General features: G+C 35.8%; 1 protein-coding gene across 1 annotated transcript in view; it reads left to right on the top strand.

Annotated features, from left to right (window-relative positions):
* CFAP47 (cilia and flagella associated protein 47) overlaps positions 1 to 20,956 on the top strand; it is a 206,610-nt gene that overhangs the window by 158,941 nt on the left and 26,713 nt on the right. Inside the window, exons 56-58 of the mRNA XM_058658984.1 lie at positions 5,166 to 5,322; positions 10,936 to 11,034; positions 19,695 to 19,854. Of these exons, the coding sequence (XP_058514967.1) occupies positions 5,166 to 5,322; positions 10,936 to 11,034; positions 19,695 to 19,854 (416 nt within the window). The remainder of the gene's footprint in view (positions 1 to 5,165; positions 5,323 to 10,935; positions 11,035 to 19,694; positions 19,855 to 20,956) is intronic.

Raw genomic sequence — 20,956 nt, 5'->3', positions numbered from 1 at the left:
AAAGAGAATGATGCTATCAATTGTATTTTGTGGATCTTGGATCTGAAGCATTTAGAAATTAAGATCAGTTCACTAGAAAAGGTTGAACAGAGACCTGAACCAGGCACATCAGACTTCAACTCATCTTCATGAGTGCTTTCCACAACTACCTCCAATTGGCCAAATGGCCGTACCTCTCTGGCTGCCAATGCAAAATTTACGCAACTTTTTACATTTAATATTTTGAGTATTTTAATAGTATTACTTAATATTGATCTATTATAATAATACAATTTAATATTAGTGTAATATATTACTAATGTTTATTTTTAAATATTATTTTTCACTTCCTCTAATCTTTTTAAGGTTTATTTATTTTTATTGCAAAGGGAGATTTATAGAGACAAGGAGATACAGAAAGATCTTCCATCTGCTGGATCACTCCCCAAATGGCCACAATGGCCAAAGCTGAGCCAATCCAAAGGCAGGAAACTCCTCCAGGTCTCCCACACAGGTGTGCTAGGGGTTTGGGCTTTCCTTGCTGCTTTCCCAGGCCACGAGCAGGGAGCTGGATGGGAAGTAGAGCAGCTGGGACAAAAACCAGTGCCTATATGGGATCCTGGTGCAAGTAGGTGAGGATTTTAGCCACTGAACCATGGTGCCAGGCCTACTTCTTCTAAATTTGATGAGGAAGAAAATAAAAAGAGAAATGTACTTAACCTAGGGACACGAGGAGCTCATAAAGCCTAATATCTGAAGGATAATGAAATAAATATAAATTGGGTATCCACTTGCTAGTGTAGGCTCTATGGGTAACTGCAATGTCCTCATTTCAAAACAAATGTGATTTCTTTCCAGAAGCCTTGTCTTGAGGCTGTTAAATTTCCTAAATAGTATCTGATTTATACATGACTGCAGCATATAGTGTGCAAGGATGCTTGATTTTCAAAAGCATGAAAGAAAACAAACAGTAATAATCCCTTTGATGTGGAGCAAACGGTGTGGAAGATTATTTATTTATACACAATTTTACCAAAGCTAATCTTTTTTTAAAAATTTTACTTCTTTTTATTGTTAACATTTTATGATAGAGCTCCCTAGATCATGGGATTTCCCTTATCCCCTCCCAAATTCCCTCCCCCATTCAATGAGTTCTCCTATATTATTACTATCGTATAGTTCTTCATACACAATGTATGTCCATCATTGTAGGCAAGGACCATGGCAAAGAGTCCAGCATCCTATTGTCAAGATATAGTAAACAGTTTCACTGGGAGTCCATCTTTGTCTGGAAGTAGAGATACACATTGCATTGTATCCTCACATCTGGATATGACAGTCTCCATTACACAGTTACTGTACATCCCGTTAAATGAAAAGCCACAATATAAAATGAACAACAGGAAGAAAAATAAAAATTTACAATGCCATGAAGCTTGATAACAATGCTGCTAGATAAGAAAATCTCCATTACATGAATACTGTACTTCCCCTTAAATGAAAAGCCACAAAACATAATCAACAAAGGAAGAAAAAAAATAACATAACCAAATTGCCACCTATTTGTATTAACCCTGAATGTAAATGGCTTAAACTCATCAGTCAAACCTCATCGATTAGTAGACTGGATTAAAAAAAACAAAACCCATCTATTTGTTGCCTACAGGAAACTTATCTCACCAAGAAAGATCAGTGGAAACTGTATCTCATGATTTTTTAATTTTTTGTTAGTTTCATCTCTTCAAAACGCTTTGTTCTGATTAAATTCTTCAATGACTCATAGATCATACATTAACATCATTTTCTTCAAGAAGGTTGTTGATTTTCTTTTTCATTTCTTCTGCGACACATTAGTCATTTGGTAGCATGTTATTTAACTTCATGGTGTTTGTTAATTTCTTTTTTTTTCCTTCCTGTAGTTGAAGGCTAATCTTTTAAGTGGCCACTTTATAGCAATATTAGAATGCCTTCATTTATTTGTTGGGGACAACTTAGTTGCTTGCATTTCTAAGTCGAACAGTAAATACTCAAAGATAGGCTTTCATGTGAGCAGGATTAGAGTTACGGTTAGGGATTTTTAGTTCTTTATCTGAAGAACTTCATAGTAGCCTAAAATTTAATGTTTTGTTCTTTATTATCTGCAAAAGAGCTGAAACAAGTAAATAATAACTTCAAATCTTTTGTCAGTGGAATATAGTTGCTTGATTTCAGGAACTCTAATCATCTCCTTCCAAGGTTCAGAACTCCTAAGAATTCATCTACAATGAAACCTGACTCAGTGATTCGTGCATTCAGTCCAGTCCCCTTCAAACTTTCCAATATCTATATAACCTGTGCGATTTTTCTATCCCTGAATTATTCAGGTCCTCCTCTTTCATTTAATTCATCTTGTTGACATTTTTTACAAGCAGAATCAGATCATCATAAAATATTAATTGAATGAACTTTTCAAAAGTTATTAGGAAAGAACAGACATCTATAGGGTGGTCTTTTTTTTTAAGGCCTTAGATTTTTGTTTCTAAATCTAGCAGTTGCAAATAACTTTTTGCAATTAGGAAGAAGCCCACATACAATTGTGTACCTCTCAGCTTTAACTGATTAAAAATCAAAGAACTAACTGATGAACCTTAAATCAATTCTCAGCAGAGATTATAGGGTAAGCTTTAACAGTTTCCGATTATGCCTCACTGCAGAACTGAAGAATATAACTGGTTTACTATCAATGTCACTTGCTGCTGGTTTATATCTATATGAAGAGTTTTGTATTGTAAAAAGCTAACTTTAGGCTAAAGTTATTTGCGCAGATTCTGAATCTAAAGATTAATTGGTCTAGAATATCACAAATGCAAATATTGTGAACTCATTATGCCACCAGAATCTTTTAATGAGCTTTGGTACTGAACACCAGAGTAAGAACTATAATCTGGCCTGGCGCGATAGCGTAGTGATTAAAGTTCTCACCTTGCATGCGCCAGGATCCCATATGGGCCCTGGTTCTAATCCCAGCAGTCCCGCTTCCCATCCAGCTCCCTGCTTGTAGCCTGGGAAAGCAGAACTGCCCAAAGCCTTAGGACTCTGCACCCATGTGGGAGACCCGGAAGATCTCCTGGCTCCTGGCCTCAGATTGGCTCAGCTCCAGTCATTGCAGCCACTTGAGGAGTGAACCATCTGACAGAAGATCTTCCTCTCTGTCTCTCCTCCTCTGTATATCTGCCTTTCCAATAAAAACAAATAAATCTTAAAAAAAAAACTATAATCAGCAGTGTGGTAATTGGACATTCTCTTTTCCCTGAAACATTCTGTTCTGGGATTTTCTTAGTTTCCAACATGTTTAACTTTTACTTTCAACCAGTCATCCTTGTTCATTTCATTTATTCTTGATTGTGTGATCGTGTGTGACTCATTTAATTTCAAAGCCTAAATAGCAAAACTGAAGGGAAAAGATACATAATCAGAATGATTTTATAATCCAACAATAGTCTGTGATTCTTGTAGCTTGTATTTATATAAAGCTCTGTTGATTTTCAGCACGCTTCAGTCCTATCTATTCAGAGTACAATCAGATTTCCTGTCTTTTACCTCCATTTGTTTTTTCTTTTAGAAACACCAAAATTGGGTCTTTAAATGTTTACTCTTTAAACAGTATAAGAAGTTAGAAATAAAGATGGGTTGAAAAAAAATGTTACTTCTTTAATTCACCTGTTCACAGAATTGCTTGCTAATTTCCCTCTCTGTATTCAAGCAATTAAGTAAATCAATGATAGGATAACAGCTGAGTATCAAGTGTTCAATAGTAGTGAGATGTGCTTTAGCATAGCAACTGCAGCATTCCAGGCCACTTGAGAAAACACTGAAACACAAACTTCTTTCCGTAGTTTGGCTCATTCCTAATGGTTTAAAGCAAACTAGTTTCATTTCAACCAATTGGTTAGAATCAAGTTATGACATCATAACTGAAAATGTAATAAAATTTTATTATTATGTTATTAGAATATGTGACCAACAGTAACACCGTGCTTTGAAAATAATATGTAAATAAAATTCGTCTTGAATCCTGTAAGAAACAGCATTTTATGGATTTCTGTCGTCACATAGAAAAGTTATCTTATTGGATTTAAACAGAAATATCTATGTAGTGTGAGATAGTAAACTAGGAAATTGTTAAGTTGCTTATCAATTTTTCTCAATGATTTTTTCATCTACAACATTAACAAAGTTTTTTTGATTCAGAATTATAACTCATCTGGCACTCACTCCTAGTTTGTTGTACTTCCAAAGGACTTTTGTTCTAATCTAAATGAATTTGAAGAGAATGTTTTGAAGCAAACTTTTTTGCAACTTTGTGAAACTCAAGTAAAATTATCTGCTTTCCTTCACAAAATGTTTATGCCATTTGTCAATATTTTGTAATAACAGGAAATGTACTGCACTAGATTATGGGAATAAATAATGCGGTATGCAGTTACACATATTTCCGTTAATGAGAATTTAGTTTCTGTCTCACCTCCATTGGCTTCATGTGACAGTTATCTGGCTTTCATTTAAAATGCATTCTAAAATTTTGGAAACTTCATGCTGTGTTTAGCATCCAATTTTCTTTAACTTAATTCATCTTTTTAAGAAACACCTTAGAAAAAAATGCAAGATTTTCATTAATGTTTCACCTTTCTGTTGCTACAAGTTTTCTTAAAAGTAGGCCCAGCATGGTAGTTTAGTAGCTGAAGTCCTTACCTTGCATGCACCAGGATCCCATATGAGCTCCGGTTCATGTCCCAGATGCTCTACTTCCCTTCCAGCTCCCTCCTGGTTCCTGGCTTCAGATCGGCTGAGCTTCATTGTGGCCACTTGGGGAGTGAATCAGCAGATTGAAGATCTTTCTCGCTGACTCTCCCCTCTGTAAATCTGATTTTCCAATAAAAACAAATAAATCTTAAAAAAAACTTAAAAGTATTGAAAATAGATTATTTAAATATTGGTCTTTTACTCCTTTTTCCTTACAAAAAGTATATAAAGTAGTTTCAATAAATCCAAAAGATTTTGAAAAGAAAGGAAACAAGGAATATTAAAACTTAACAGTAAAGCTTTTCTTATCTGATAAAGTTTTTAAGTGTATTAATTTATTAAATATTGCACATAAAATATATTCAATTATCATAAATATGCCTTGGTCGCTTGTCTTCAAACAGTTCAAAGAATGGAATTTTCACCTCTCTGGAGTAGGACTATTCCCCAAGACTATGGACACACAAAGAGTAATAACACCTCTCGGCTATCATTCATCTCTCATTATCAGTTTCCAAAATCCCACCCTGGAGTGCGTCATCATTGACATCATACTAACAAGTATGTTGTTTTTCTTACTTTTTACATGCCATTTTGAATATAACACTCAGAATTTTTTTTTTCAGAGATGCTAAACATTTTGGAAGTAGTGGACACTTTAGAGATCTGTTAGTTCAGCAGTATCACTTTATAACAGAGAAAACCAAATTCAACTGAAATATGGTGGTTAAAATCATAGCTCAAAAATTGTGTAGTCAGAATCATAATTAGGTATCTATGCATCAGGATAGGTCCTTCCAATATTATCTGTGAACCAAAATGTGTTATTTGTTAGGTTTATAACATTTCAATTATGCTGTTCAGTATCACAGTGCACATTCCATAAAAATTTGTAGGAATTGTTTCTTTCTTCCTTTCTTTATAAACAGACAATATGATTGATATAGATTTTGGTTCTCCATAGACATGTCCTTTTACTCGTGTCATACTGATGATTAATGCTTTAAAACAGTTGTGTGAAGTGTTTGGTCACTTTGTTTGAAATGGTTTAGTCATGTTCATTGGAAATAAAAATTAACTATGAGTTTTCTAACCACATTTAAAATCTAAAATTTGACATGACCCAGAAACCATTCCAACTATCACTAAACTGTTACTAGTACAATTTTTGTTCCTGTGGTACATATAGTTTTTGCTGTAAATGACCAACTTATTCGCCCAGATGATTATACTACTGTAATTCATGCTGCCATCAAGAGTACATTGTAGATATTACCTATTTTCTGAACTTTTAAAATCCTAAGTAGTCACATTTCTCTAATTGTATATTATGATCATTATGAATTTTTGCTATTTTTAATTAATGCTGAAGCTCACACTTTTATCATTTACATGTTGGAGTTTTTGTCTCTTGATTATTGTTTCACATTGTTGTTACAATTCTTAATTTAAGAATATTAGGTAATGTGTTAAAATTGTTTTCATAAATATTTTATATTTGCTAAAATATGTTTTAAAAATTTATTAATATTAATTGTACATATTTATGGAATACAGTGTGATATTTCAATATATGTATAGCCACTCTGCTGGTCAAATTAATGTAACCTACATTTTCATTTTCATTGTTTTATGATTGTAGACTTACAGCTCCTTCTTTTTACTCATGCAGGAAATTTGTAAGGGATTAATGTGAACTATAACCAACTCACTATTCTGTGTAACAAGGAATTTACACCTAATATGTAGTTCTGCTTTGTCACCAGCATCCAATTTCATTGTAATGTCTCTAGTAACTACTGTTCTATACTCAGACTGAGGCATTTTTTAACTTGTACATATGAGTTAATAACATTTGGTATTTGTATTTCTGTGTTTGGCTTATTTTACTTTAAACAGTTTTCTCCAGTTCCATCCATTTTGCTACAGATGGCAAGATTTTACTGTTTTTTTCACAGCTCAGTAATACTGACATTTTCTTTTTCCATTGGTTTGTTGACGGACACCTTCACTGACTCCATTTCTTGGCTATTGTGTATGGATGCCCCAGTAAATGTGGTGGTGCACATATCTCTGAAAAAAATGATGACAAGCCCTTTCAAGTGTATACCCAATAGTAGGATTACTAGATAATATGGCAGTTCTATGTTCTGTTTAAAAGAATCTCCATACTATTTACAAGTGTGGCTATACTAAATTACATTCCCATCAGTAGTGTTATCTTACGGTTACATTTGCTTCGATGAGGACAGTCCTGTAGTATTTTGTATAAGTTGACTGCAGGCTCAAGAAGTCAGCAGATTAAAGTGGAAGAGCTTTGGACATAGTTATAAGCACAGAGAAGCAGCCAGGGCTGAGCACTGGTGTAGGTTTACAGGAGGTAGATCAAAGTATCAGGAATAGGAGAACATTTGTTGCTTTTGGACAGGTGAGGTTAAGATAAAAGAAACATGAATGTGGGTAATTTAGTACACAGTAAATGAGCTTTGGGATTAAATTTCTGTCTACTGAGGAAAGGAGACAAAGTAAGAAATTTGAAGAGGGAAACGGTGGTTTGCAATAACTGTTAGAGGGAAAGGAAGATGGAGCTGACAATATTGAAACATCTAAATGTGTTTTGTGGGATTGGAAATCATAAATTTAGATAGCAATCCAAAAATATGTGAAGTTTGTACCAACCTTAAGGCTCAGATTTTTGATGTAGAAAAACATGAGTTAGAGTCATGGATCTTTTCAGGGAAAGGAATTTTTAGAGACAGCCAATAACTTCATAACTACAAGAAAGAAAAACACAGACTTTTTTATGAAATAGTAATGCATTAATTTTAATATTTTTGCACCAAAATCAATTCATTTTTAATTTCATTTTTCCCACAAGCTTTTGAAATTCCCTTGTAGATTTGCTATTTCAGTATCCAGTAATGTTTTACTACATATTTTTTTAAAAAACAGAAATAAAAACACACTAACATTCAAAAATGTGTGTGGTGGTATATATATATTATATAAAAATGGAAAAATTTAAAAGGAAAAGTGATTCTGTTAATTTTAAAAAGAACATGTGAGGAAAGAATAGAGATTGACACAGACCTTTAATATTTCATTGGGCACTCTCTTAGTCTCTCTTACTCTCTTGCTCATTATTCTTTGTGAAAAGGACTCCTTTTTTTTGCCCCTGAGGTCTCCCTCTTTGTCATATTCTCCTCTGTCTCTCTTTTGTGGACTCTGCATTTTCCTAGGCATCATCTACATACCATTTTGTGTTTCTGTTGCTCGGAAGCTAAGCTTCATAGCTGGTCCTGAACCGTTGAAGGCCTACAAGGAAACAGGACTGATAAGACTGAAATAATTACCATATATGCAAAATATCATGATTAGAAAAAGTAATACATTAATATCCTCTCATTTAAATAACTTGAAGTTAGTTGACACCATGATAAGAATGTGCAATCTCTTGTTATCTCTCCAAAGAAAATGATGCAGTTATTCCTGGAGATGTTACAATTTGAGAGGATCCTGTTAGGGAAGGCAATAGCAACAGTCTTAGTACCAAGAAGTCAGTTGCTTGTGTGAAAGATATCACATTTCAGATTTTACATTCCTCCTCCTCCTCTTCCATTTTCTCTTCCTCCTTCATTCTTGTTCCTCTTCTCCTCCTTTTCCTTCTCCCTTCTTTTTCTTGTTCTTCCCCTTCTTCCTCTTCTTCGCCCCCACCTCTCTTTTTCCTTCCATTATCTGCTTTCTCTCTCCCCTCCTTCATCCCTGTACCAACTAAGACTAGAATGGTTACTCCTTCTATGCTATATCACAGCAACTCGTGCATACTTGTATTTAAAGATTTGCCAGAAGTCTCTCTTTATCTTACCTATAATGTTTGTGGAATCCTGGTGTGTAAGGTGTGCATGTTAGTCACTTTTATAGGAAAAATGAAATTTAAAAAAAGAGCAAGCTTTTAAAGCTTATCTGCTGAATGACTGGAACACTAACAGAATGTTAACACTCTGGTGATTTGGGGAGAGCACACAGCAGAAATAAAATGTCAAAGATCTTTTGAAAAAAGGAGCATTGTTTTTGGAAGCAGTGATTTTTTTTAAAGGAGATAACCAATGTATCAGCGAGAGAGAAAATATTACAGAATTGGCCAATCCACAAATTTAATGAGTTTATAAATGCAGTTTTCTTGGAAAAATAGTAAAATCCAATTGTATCTGTACATCTTACATGTACTTAACATATTTAAAAATATTTCACTCTATTTATGAAGTGCATGTTCTTTATCTCACTACAACAGGTATTTCACTGGTCTTTGGGCCCTGTTCAACTATCAACAGTTGTTAACTCTGAGTATTTCCTTTGGCATGCAGAGCCTGTTCTGCCTGCCTGCCTACTAAGGACTAGAGGTGTTATTGAGTTAGTTTTCTGTCCATTTATAGATACAGTTCCTGTGCCCCTGGGGCAGTATGCCTTTGAGATGTGTATTATGCACTGGTTCTGAGAGTTCCCCAGCAGCCTTGAGCCACACACGTTCACAGTACTAATTGTTTGATAATCCACCAGGCACTGAATTCCTTCCTTTTTGCCCCGCTTCCTTCTGCATTCCAAAATATGCTTCCTGATAGCACTCAGCAAATAATAGCTTTTGAGGAAACCTCAACTTAGACAGGAATTCTCTGAAATAGGCATTGTATCTGTTTTCAAAGTGGGAAAAATGGAAGAATAGAGAGGCTTGGCAGTTTGCTCATGATCATAGCTGTTAAATGCAGGAACTGAATAAAAAAAAAAATCCAAGTCCAGAAAGCCAGTTCCCTGAATCACTTTGCACATGGCTTCTCACATAACAGACAAAACTATTTCTCACTAACTGTTCATTGCGGTATATACAATATACATACAAGAAGTTGTTCAGCTGAAGAAATCGTGCCACTAAACACAGGAGAGATTCACAACCTATTTCTTTGAATATCCTAAATAATACTCATATATTAAATGAAAGGAGCCAAAAAATCGTATACCTGAAATGTGTCACACCCTCCCCAAACCATTCAGTCCATTAACACTTTGCTGTGATGTCCTTACCCGCAGCATCACGTTACACAAGGATCCTCTAAGGGATTCATCTAAGTCCTTCTTGTTTCACTGCAGTCTTTTCTAAGAAACCTTTAGGAGAACGTTCTTTCAGTTATAAGTATTGGCAAGAACTGATGTCTTTGCTGAACATTCTTCAGAAACTAATGGTGTCACCTCATTTTTCTTCTGCACAATAACTGACAGAAAAACACTTTGGCTTATCCAATAAAGCTGACATATCTCAGCCATGACTGCAGGTTAACATTTTGGTACAATTTTCTCAAAAAATATTTCTAATTAATCTCCTTTCGCATTATATGCCTTAGTTATATTCTGAAACTTGAGTTTTATAGTCAGATAAATTAGTAGCAAATATATTGTCTCTTTATAATTTATTTAGTTAGATTATTAGTTTTAGTTTACCCATCACAAAAAGCTGCTTTTTTTCCCCTAGGAAGAAGTAAATGAAACTCTACTTGCTTACAAGTACTTTAAATGTTTTCACATAAGGTTTAGATAGCTAAATATTTGGAACTTCTTTCACATGATTCTTCATCAGTAACTCCCAAAATTCAATAAGCAATCCAAATCTACACTCACTCATTTTCCTTGACTGTAAGGCCTTATGGTCACGAGCTGTTCCAACGCAAATTATCAGAAGACTGTTATTTATCAAAAACATGAATCTTGTCTCAAATATTTTTTAAATAACACACCTCCATTAAAATTTTCAGCACATTTTTTTCAATTGGTGCATGTTGATTTTGGAGGGGGATATATACATGTAGCATTACCCCCATATTGTCAACAGAATTTATTTTATTTTTAGAAAAAGCTGTCAACTATAATCCACTTTCAAATGATGATTTCAAAGAGGCTTTCAAAAAAATTACAAGGACTTTTTAGTTGATATTTAATACTTTTAATGTTATAAAACTTAAATATGTTCTTCAGAAATACTGTTTAAATTTCATTTCAAAATAGACATTAAAAATATTTATCAGAGAAGTTTCCAATTACAAATACTTTCATTCTGTTTCTATCTGCACAGGTGTTTTTCTTCCGGAATGCAATAATAAAGTTCAATATCTTTTGTTTTTTAATTAGGCCAGGAAGATTCTAGGCAACTTGTTGCTGATCAATGCTGGGACAGTTTCATGCGTGAAACATCTGCCTTCCACATTAGTACTATGAATCGTGTACATGGTAAAAGATTTTTATTTTATAGTATATTATCGTATATTCCTTCATATTTCAGAAATGATGCATTTTTTCAAATCAATATTCAAAGAAATTATAATTTAGAAAAAATTTAGCAGTAAAGGATTATAGAATATGCATGCTTGTTTATTAAATATTTCATTTTTGAAATTTTGAATGATTAAATAGTATGTTACCTAATACATGTGTGTTTGAGTCAAGAAAATTTTTGAAATATTAGAAATAAGTGTGATAAAATATTCATACTTATGAAAAATAGCACATCTTTGCAAAGCCAAATATTACTTGCAAATGTATTACAAGGTACACATCTTTTCTATTACATATTAATCATGCCATTTGAGTATTGATGAATATGAAATAAATCTTAGAAATGGTGAAATTGTGAGGTCAATATTGTGATGTAGCATGTATAGCTGCTGCCTAAGATGCTGGCATCAGCTCAGCTCAGCTCTGGCCATTGTGGCCACTTGGGGAGTGAACTATCAGATGAAAGATCTTTGTGTCTTTCCTCTCTGTAAATGTGCCTTTCAAGAAAAAAGAGGGGAGGGTGGTTGGCTCAATCCACTGTGCCTTAGTACCACTTCTTTTCTTATTTGAAGTAAAATTCCCAAAAAAGAGATTAAGCAAAAGAAAGTGGGTTTTTTGGGGGCCCGGCTGCGTGGCCTAGCAGCATAAGTCCTCACCTTGAACGTGCCGGGATCCCATATGGGCCCCGTTCTAATCCCGGCAGCTCCACTTCCCATCCAGCTCCCTGCTTGTGGCCTGGGAAAGCAGTGGAGGATGGCCCAAAGCTTTGGGACCCTGCACCTGTGTGGGAGAACTGGAGGAAGTTCCTGGCTGCTGGTTTCAGATCGGCACATCACCGGCCGTTGAGCTCACTTGGGGAATGAATCATCGGACAGAAGATCTTCCTCTCTGTCTCTCCTCCTCTCTGTATATCTGACTTTGTAATAAAAAAAAAATAAATCTTAAAAAAAATTGGTTTTTTTTTTCGCTTTTTTTTTTTATTTGAAAGGCAGATTTACAGAGAGAAAGAGACAAAGAGGGAAAGATCTTTAACTGTTGGCTCATTGTCCAGATGGCCACAATGGCCAGAGCTGAGCCAGGAGCATCTTCTAGGTCTGCCATGTGAGCGCAGGGTCCCAAGGACTCGGGCCATCCTCCACTGCTTCCACAGAAGAGATAACTAAAAAGACCATTATAACGGGCCATGAACAGAGGTCTGGATGGGAAGTAGAACAGCTGGGACACCAACTCGCTCCCATATAGGAAGGATGCTGGTCACTTGAAGGTAGAAGATTAGTCTGTTGAGCCACAGCACTGATACAAGCCTGAAATCAAGTGCACCCAAAAAGAGCACCAAGAAATAGGAATAATAGGGGAAGCTTAGAGTGAGAGTAGAGATGTGACAGCATTAATATATTTGTGCTATTTGGGAGACTCAATGTAATTTTGTAAACTTAACATTTTAATTTTTGGCATCTGCAAACTAAAATATGTCCTAGACCAGGCATTGTGTTTTGTCTGGTACATTCTTAAAAAGAAAAAAAATCAAAAGTTCTTGTATGATGCTATACAAATATTGAATTTCTCATAACATTTAGTTTTTATTGAAAAAAATACAATATCAATTTCCAATTCCAAAGTCAATTAAAATATTCTATCACCTCAAATCTGGTTTTGGTTTAAAATTAAAAATTCTAGAAAACATAAAGCATATCTGATAAGAGTTTCAAATGAAAATCATTATGAATCTGTCAAATATAACTGGAGCTCTACCTTATGTGTCAAAAATTCAGTTATTTCTACAGTTTTTACTGACATCTAGATGTGTATTTATCTCTGAAAGTAAGATCTAATAAATATGATTTGTGATAATTCTATGAATAGATAAGGAAATAAGTACACAACTGAAACTGTCTACGGTCACCATCTCTATGGTAAAAATGTAACCGTATGGAGAGTTTAGATTTATATTTTTCTGTTGCCTCAGAAAAGAGGAATGAGTTCATTTCTGCAAATATTCTTTCAGAATTTCCCGGTTTTGATAGGGCATAGCTGTGTGTTACTTTTTGCCACTTTTATTCTTATATTCTGTGAGTTATAGTGGTAGGAGGTAGGAAAGATATTATCTCTATTCTAAATTTCTGCTTTCAGATCATTCTTTTTCTCACCTAAAAACTCAGTCTGATCTTTCTGCCATTCAACAAAATAGTTCAAGTTGCAACACCGCATTTGTTAAAAATCCTTGCTGACTTCGATATCTCCATAAGTGACCTTTTCCATAACTGACCTGCTTTCTCTCAATTACCTTATTCTTCAACCAACATTAGCCATGCCAAGGTTTATAGTCCAGACACATTTCCAATAGCTTTAATCTCTCTATCTCAGTTTTAAGAATTCCATTCTCTTACTGCCACCTCCTGTCTTTCACATGAATTCTCTATAGGACTGTATTTCTGGTAATTTCTCTAACCTTATCCTGCTCATGGTTTTACTTTACCACATCATTTCTCTGGTCCATAGCATATATTCTCATCTTCATTCATTTTCTAACTTCCCTTCCTCAGTCTTGACACATGGCATGTTAAGGAACAGCAATTTTTTTGCAATATCCTTGCGGAATTTCAGGAAAAAGTCTGAGGTGAATAAATAATTTAGTTGAAATCAGAGGACTGATTGAATGCAGTAAGCTAAAGACTTTATTGAATGAACTCGAGAATGGAAGCCAGGTAACCGAGTCAGTGAAGGTGAGCACTGATCAACAGCATCTGTGGAATGTGAATAACAGATAAGACATAAGCTTCTAAAACATAAACAGAGAGTCCCTAAGAAAGGAGCAGTGAACTATTACTTTTATTGTCAGATTTCCAGAGAGAAAGGAGAGAGTAGTTCTGAAAAACTACCCAAAGAAATAATGTCTGAAAACTTGTTGTTGAATTTGATGAAATATATAAGCCTTCAGTTTCAAGAGGCTGAGTAAACTCCACTCAGTTGAAAACAAAAGAAATCCATGGTAATACATACATCATCATTAATTTCTGAAAACTAACAAACAGTCCTAGAAGGCAGCCAAAGAGAAACAGCACATTGCTTATAGAGAAGCCCTGAATCAAACGCAGGATATTTCAGTTGAAACCATGGAGGCCAGAAAGAAGCGGCACACATTTTCAAGTGCTGAAGAGAAGTTAACTATAAACTGAATTCTGTGTCCAGGCACTATATCCTTTAAAAAGGAAGGAAAAATGTACAGACTCTTAGGTAAAGGAGAAGAAAGTCACTTTGCTATAGGCAAACTAGTTTCTAAGCTATGGGCTGAAGAATGTTTTCTAAGCAAATAGGAAATAATACAATAAGAAAGATGGGAACTTTAGACAGGAAAGAACATCAGCATGAGTAAAAATAAGAACTAATGTAGTAGACCTTACTGCTTCTCTGGTCTCTTATGTAATATTTGATGATTGAAATGAAAATTGTAACACTGTGATATGATATATGTGTATATAGAGAGATAATATTCAACAATTATATGTAGAATGTAGAGTATAACATAATTTAAATGGAAGTAAACTGCATTGACTGTATTTTCTCGTTTTCTGTCTTCCCTCTGGAATCCGAGGTCATGCCCCTTCTAGGATTAGCCCATTCCTAGAGACCTAAGGATTCATCTGTAAGAGCACCTTTCATCTGCAAACCAGCCAGGACACTTGGGGGAGGATAGCTTGCAGGCATCTCTGGCTCAGCAGATCCTAAGTTAGTTGCCTGCCTTTCCCATATCAAAAGGATTAACACTGGGAATCAATGTATGATTCCATTACTTAGGATGGTTCAATACATCCAGGGACCAAGTGGTAGAAAATCAGATAATCCTGTTATCTGGACTTGTAAGATATGGAAGATAACCTTAAAATAATTTCCACCTAACATCCAATCTAATCGCAGATGGCATTCAACTTTCACAAAACTAAGGCATGCTTACTCCCTCAGTTTCTCTTTCTATCCAAATATATGTAAACACACACACACGTATATAGCTATACTTCTTAACCTTCCTCACCAAGCACACTCTCATGCTTATAACTTCCTCTGAAAATTTCTTTCCTACCTATTAGTTCCTGCAATTTACATTCTGAAATAGTCCTTTAACACTTCTAAGAGTAAAACATCTTTTTGAAAAAACATACTATGAATTGGAAATTGTCTTCAAGAACTCAGTGATTAGTGATATTTAATGGTGTGTTTCTGATAGCATAAAGCATGCCCGTGTCTCCAGATAATTGACAGGCACGCTTATTTAATTATGTTGGCAGCTGAGTGCGGTTTTATATTTTTAAATAAAGTTTTCCTTCCTGTTAAGTCAGATGACCAATCTTCCACCCAACTGAACTCAGGTTCCAATCATATAGATTTGTAATTATGATTTATGGTGTAAAGCAAATGGGTTTTGTAGCTCTCCCTGAACCTAGTGATTTCCTTGTAAAACACAAGGCTATACCTCTTGATATGCAATGATGTCTGAATACCTGTTCTTCAGGAAAAAAATCTATAGCCTGGAATTTACCTCTTTATGCTAATGGAATGTTTCTATGAAGGTGAAAAAATGAATCCATTAAATAATTTGTAAATGTCTCGCTTTGTAAAATGGAACACGAGCAATAGTATCATTTCTTCTGTCATTTTATGCAATTTCTTGCATCCAGAAATACAGATTAATATGGTGACAAACAAAGTACAAATACTTATGAGGTTACAAAATGCCAGACCTTTACAAGAGGTTATTAGTAGATGGAGTCACTAGTTTGGTTGAGAGAAAAGGAGATAAACTGGTATAATGTGTTCGATAAACTTTTCATGGACTAGTATTCTTTTAGCAAGATTTGCTACGGTGTTATTTCCTAGAGTGAATTGAAATCTGATGACTGCTAGTGAAATCCAACACTTCTTCCCCCTTTCTCATCTGATAATCTTCCTATCTATCTCATTCATAATTTAGAGACAAAATAGATTCATATTGGTTCTACCATTGCATTAGAAACCTGATTTTATTTAAGTCCATTTGCCTTGCCTTTTCCTGAGTTACACTGGAAATGTTGTCTGTGCGCTTCAGGCCAGCCCTCCTCTAGTTTACTCAATCTTTCACTCATTCAACTTTGTGAAGCTTTCTAGTTCTCTTCTGTGTCTTCTATAATAAACAATGGATTATTCCAATTAGCATATACATGCTGTAATAGCTTCTAATGTTAAAAGATAAGTCTCTCTTATCTCTCATTATGCCATCAGTTACCATCCCATTTTTCTGATTCTTCTTGATAGCAAACAAATTGAAAAGCTGTCTGGGCTTCTCGCCCTCACTGTTTATACCACTGTCATTTGAACCTGGGATAATCCAACTTTATACTCTGTTCTGCTGATTCTGCTCCTTCATTTTATCAGTAAGCAGACTCTGCCAGCAATAATGATCTGTATTCAACTCATCTTGCTTACTGCATGAACTCTAGTTGACACAGTTGATGCCTCACTGTTTTGGAAACAGTTGACCCTCAAGACTCAATTCTCCCTTGTTTCTTCTATTTCTATATTAAGCCCTGCTCTTTAGAGATTAGGCTCAGTCCTCTCTCCTTCTAGTAACTGTCCACATTCCGTCCGATAGGACCTCATTTGGTCACAAGTAAGAGATCCACTTCTAAACTGATAGCCCCAGCCCGGACATCTCTAAATCCAGGCTCACACCTCTGTTATCTCTCAATAGCCCTCCTTTAGATTTCTATGCTGCTTCTCAAACTTCCTTTGGCACTCTGCTCAAGTGATACCACTTGTCAGAGAAGACTTCCAGGAACACCTGACATTAATATCCGCATCATTCTCTACCCTCTCATTGTTTCACTTCACACCATATATATTATGTATCTGATTTAGCGCTTCTATTCTCATCACCTTCTGGAATCCATTGCTCGGGCAAGCAGGAGATTCGTTTTCTTCACTATTTTGTTTTCAGACTTATTATAATGCTTAAATAGCTTCTAAAAGATCATGTGAAAGAAAAAATAGTACAAGATAAAAGAATACTATAGAAAATTGATTTATCTGGATATAGCTTTGCCATAACAAAATTTTGGTGCCTATGAATATGTAAGCTTTCCTTTTGATAAGAGAAAAATTTTGTGTAGAAATTTAAGTAATTTTCTCAGCTTCCTAGGGCTTAACTTTTTCCAGATTCCCAGAGCCAGTGAAATATAGAACAGAGCTTTAAAGTTGTCTTAATATGCTATACAGGAAAAGGCATGGTAAAGGATCAGTAAGATATAATGGTTTTATCCATAGTAACAAACATAGTCAATGACATTATCTCATAATTTCTTGCCAGTAACTTTAATTGAATTTTTCTTTTAAAAATATTTATTCCTTTATTTGATGGACAAATTATGCAGAGAGATAGACACACACATACACACACACACACACACACAATGAGAGAGCTATTTTATCTGTTGGTTTACTCTACAGTTACAGCCATGGATGAGTCAGAACAAAGACAGGAGCCTAGAATTCCACCTGGGGCTTCTACATGGATGGTACAAGTCCAAGCACTTGGTAATCTTCCACTACCTTCCAAGGATCATTAGCAGGGACCTGGGTCACAAGTGGAACTGCTGGGACATGAGTGGTTTTCATATGGGATGAAGCATTGCAAGTGGCATTTTAACCCACTGCACCACAAAACTGGACCCATTAATTGAAATTAAAAGTAGATACTTTACGGGCTTGGCAGCATGGCCTAGTGGCTAAGGTCCTCGCCTTAATCCCATATGGCTGCTGATTCTAATCCCGGCAGCTCCACTTCCTCTCTATCTCTCCTCCTCTCAGTATATCTGACTTCGTAATGAAAATAAAATAAATCTTTAAAAAAAAAGTAGATACTTTACAAGAAAAATATTCAATTTCTTAACATTAATTTTATAATCTTGGCCATTTTTTTTCAATTTGTAAAGAAAAAAATATATACTAGGATATTAGGGTGAGAAAGGAGCATTCAGGCAGTCTATTACAGGGATGGGCATTATAACCAACGCCTCTGTTTGGCACTCCAGCATCCTGTATCCAAGTGCCTGATTTGAGTCCTGGATATTTTGCTTCTGACAGCTCCCTGCTAATGTACTTGGGAAGGTATCAGTTGATGCTCCAAAGATTTTGCTCCTTGCCACCCATATGGAAGACTCAGATGGAGTTCCCAGTTCCTGGTCATATGCCTCAGGCATTTGTGAACCAGAGGATGAACTGTTGCAGGGCGTGAACCAGAGGATGGAAGATTCTCATTCATTCTCTCTCTCTCTCTCTCTCTCTCTCTCTCTCTCTCTCTCTCTCTCTCTCCCTGTCAAATAAATAAATACATATTGGTTTAAAAGACATCCCAAGCATTCATGCAGACCTAGTGGCTATACCCTCTCCTTGAATGTGCCGGGATCCCATATGGTGCCGGGTTCATGTCCGTGTCCTGGCTGCTCCACTTCCCTTCCAGCTCCCTCCTTGTGACCTGTGAAAGCAGTGGAGGACCACCCAAAGCCTTGGGACCCTGCACCCACGTGGGAGACCCAGAAGAGACTCCTGGCTCCTTGCTTTGGATTGGCTCAGCTCCTACCATTGTGGCCACTTGGGGAATGAAAAACCAGCAGATAGATCTTTCTCTCTGTATCTTCTTCCCTCTCTATATGTGCCTTTCCAGTAAGAATAAATAAATCTTTAAAAAAAAAAAAGAACACTGGGAAACATTTTCAATTTGTCTTCTGTTTTTCACAGTTGGAAATAGATGCTCCTTCTTTTCACACATAACTGGTTTTGGCTTTTTCTTGGATGAGTTAATCAATGAACACTGTTTATTCTGCCAGTACGAAGCAGGGACCTGGATCTATTATGGTCTAAAACATAATAAACAAGAAATTAAAGAACAAAAATTGCTATTTTCTTCTCCCCTATAAGATGTGATAAGATGTGAAAAGACTCATGGGTTTTATGGTTCTTTCATTGCTCTGGGAAGCACCAGCTATTACTCAAAAATATTTCTTTTTTTTTTTAAAGATTTATTCATTTTATTATAGCCAGATATACACAGAGGAGGAGAGACAGAGAGGAAGATCTTCCGTCCGATGATTCACTCCCCAAGTGAGCCACAATGGGCCGGTGCTATGCCGATCCGATGCCGGGAACCAGGAACCTCTTCCAGGTCTCCCACACGGGTGCAGGGTCCCAATGCATTGGGCCGTCCGTCCTCAATTGCTTTCCCAGGCCACAAGCAGGGAGTTGGATGGGAAGTGGAGCTACCGGGATTAGAACCGGCGCCCATATGGGATCCCGGGGCTTTCAAGGCGAGGACTTTAGCCGCCAGGCCCTACTCAAAAATATTTCTTTAGTCTCTCCAGTCCCCTCCAGAGAAAATTCTTACCTCAGGATAAAACACAGCTTACAATAAGGCCGATGATATTTGAGGAAAAATAGTGAAATGTACTTATAATTTAGCATACTGTATTATTTCTTTCTCAAAAGCAATTTTGAACACTTGATGATCAGTAATTAGGTGATTATTTTCTGCTGTTAAAACTAATTTTGTGTTATATTACACTTTAAAATTATTTTTGCATGTTTTACAGGAATATCGCTGCCTCCTAGAGGAACCATAGATATCCCAGTGTTTTTCGTACCTAAAACTATGAAATTATACAAAACAATGATCATTATTCAAATGATGAGAGCTAATAAAGAAAATTGGCACATAGACAATTTTGATGAATTGGATGAAAACACCAAAAGGTAATATTAAAGACAATTGAAGGAGAATGATCTCATTTTTGACTGGCACTGTTGTAATACATTTCTTTTACAAAAGGAGTAGGCTTATGATTTTATACTCTAAAAAATTACTGGATTTTCTATGTTCAGAGGAGTCAAACTTATTTGGTACATGAATATGTATTTATGTAATTACTAATTCTAGTTGCTGAGTGACAAAAAGTTGAATCCTAAGTATCTTTAGCAATATGTTGGTCAGAGACACAGAAAGGAACTCTTGTTTAACTAGAAAAAAGAAAGTGAATACGAAAACAAATGCTCAGCATCAAGAGGACATCCTAGAATAACTTGTTTGGGCAAAGACTTGTGAATTGAGTGCTCACTAGTGATGACACTGTGCCAGATGGATGTGGCATCCTTCTGAGAAATTGCCAGGACTAGGAACTATTGTTCTACCGCCAGAATGCAGGTAATTTGCACTCTTGCAGCCTACCTGTAGTTTAACCAAACTTCAATACTGGTGCAGAAACTAAACATATCTAGTTTGTCCAAATATTTTGAGACCCAATGCAAAATGAGGATGAGATTATCCCTGTTCAAAACTTACTAAGAACTTCAAGATATTTATGGTATTGTATGAATAAGCACAGAGCCCTTCTAACTACAGGGTCTTGCATGATTCCTCATGTCACAGGTACAACAAGCTCTTTTTGCACTGTGTTGCATTTTACTACTAAAAAAACACAATCTTCTACAATGACAAAAAATTTTAAATTTGTTTTATTTTTATTTGAAAGGCAGAGAAACAGAGAGGAGAAACAGAGAAAGAGATCTCCCATCTACGGGTTTATTTCACAAATGCCCATAGTAATCAGTGCTGAGCCAATCCAAAGCCAGGAGCCAGGACTCCTATGGGCCTCTTATGTGGGTTCAGGAGCCTAAGGACTTGACCCATCCTCTGATGATTTCACAGACCAGAAGCAAGATGCCAGACTGTAGGTGAAGCAGCTGGGACATTAACTGGTGCTTATTTAGGATGCTGGCACCGCAACCAGAAGCTTGGCCTGCCTGTTACACTATGGCATCAGCCCCAAACAGAAATATATTATAGGATTTATACTCC

This window comes from Ochotona princeps, chromosome X (assembly GCF_030435755.1).
Source record: "Ochotona princeps isolate mOchPri1 chromosome X, mOchPri1.hap1, whole genome shotgun sequence".
Classification (NCBI taxonomy): Eukaryota; Metazoa; Chordata; class Mammalia; order Lagomorpha; family Ochotonidae; genus Ochotona; species Ochotona princeps.
Note: the sequence above shows the minus strand (reverse complement) of the source record. Positions and strands in the feature narration are given on the sequence as shown.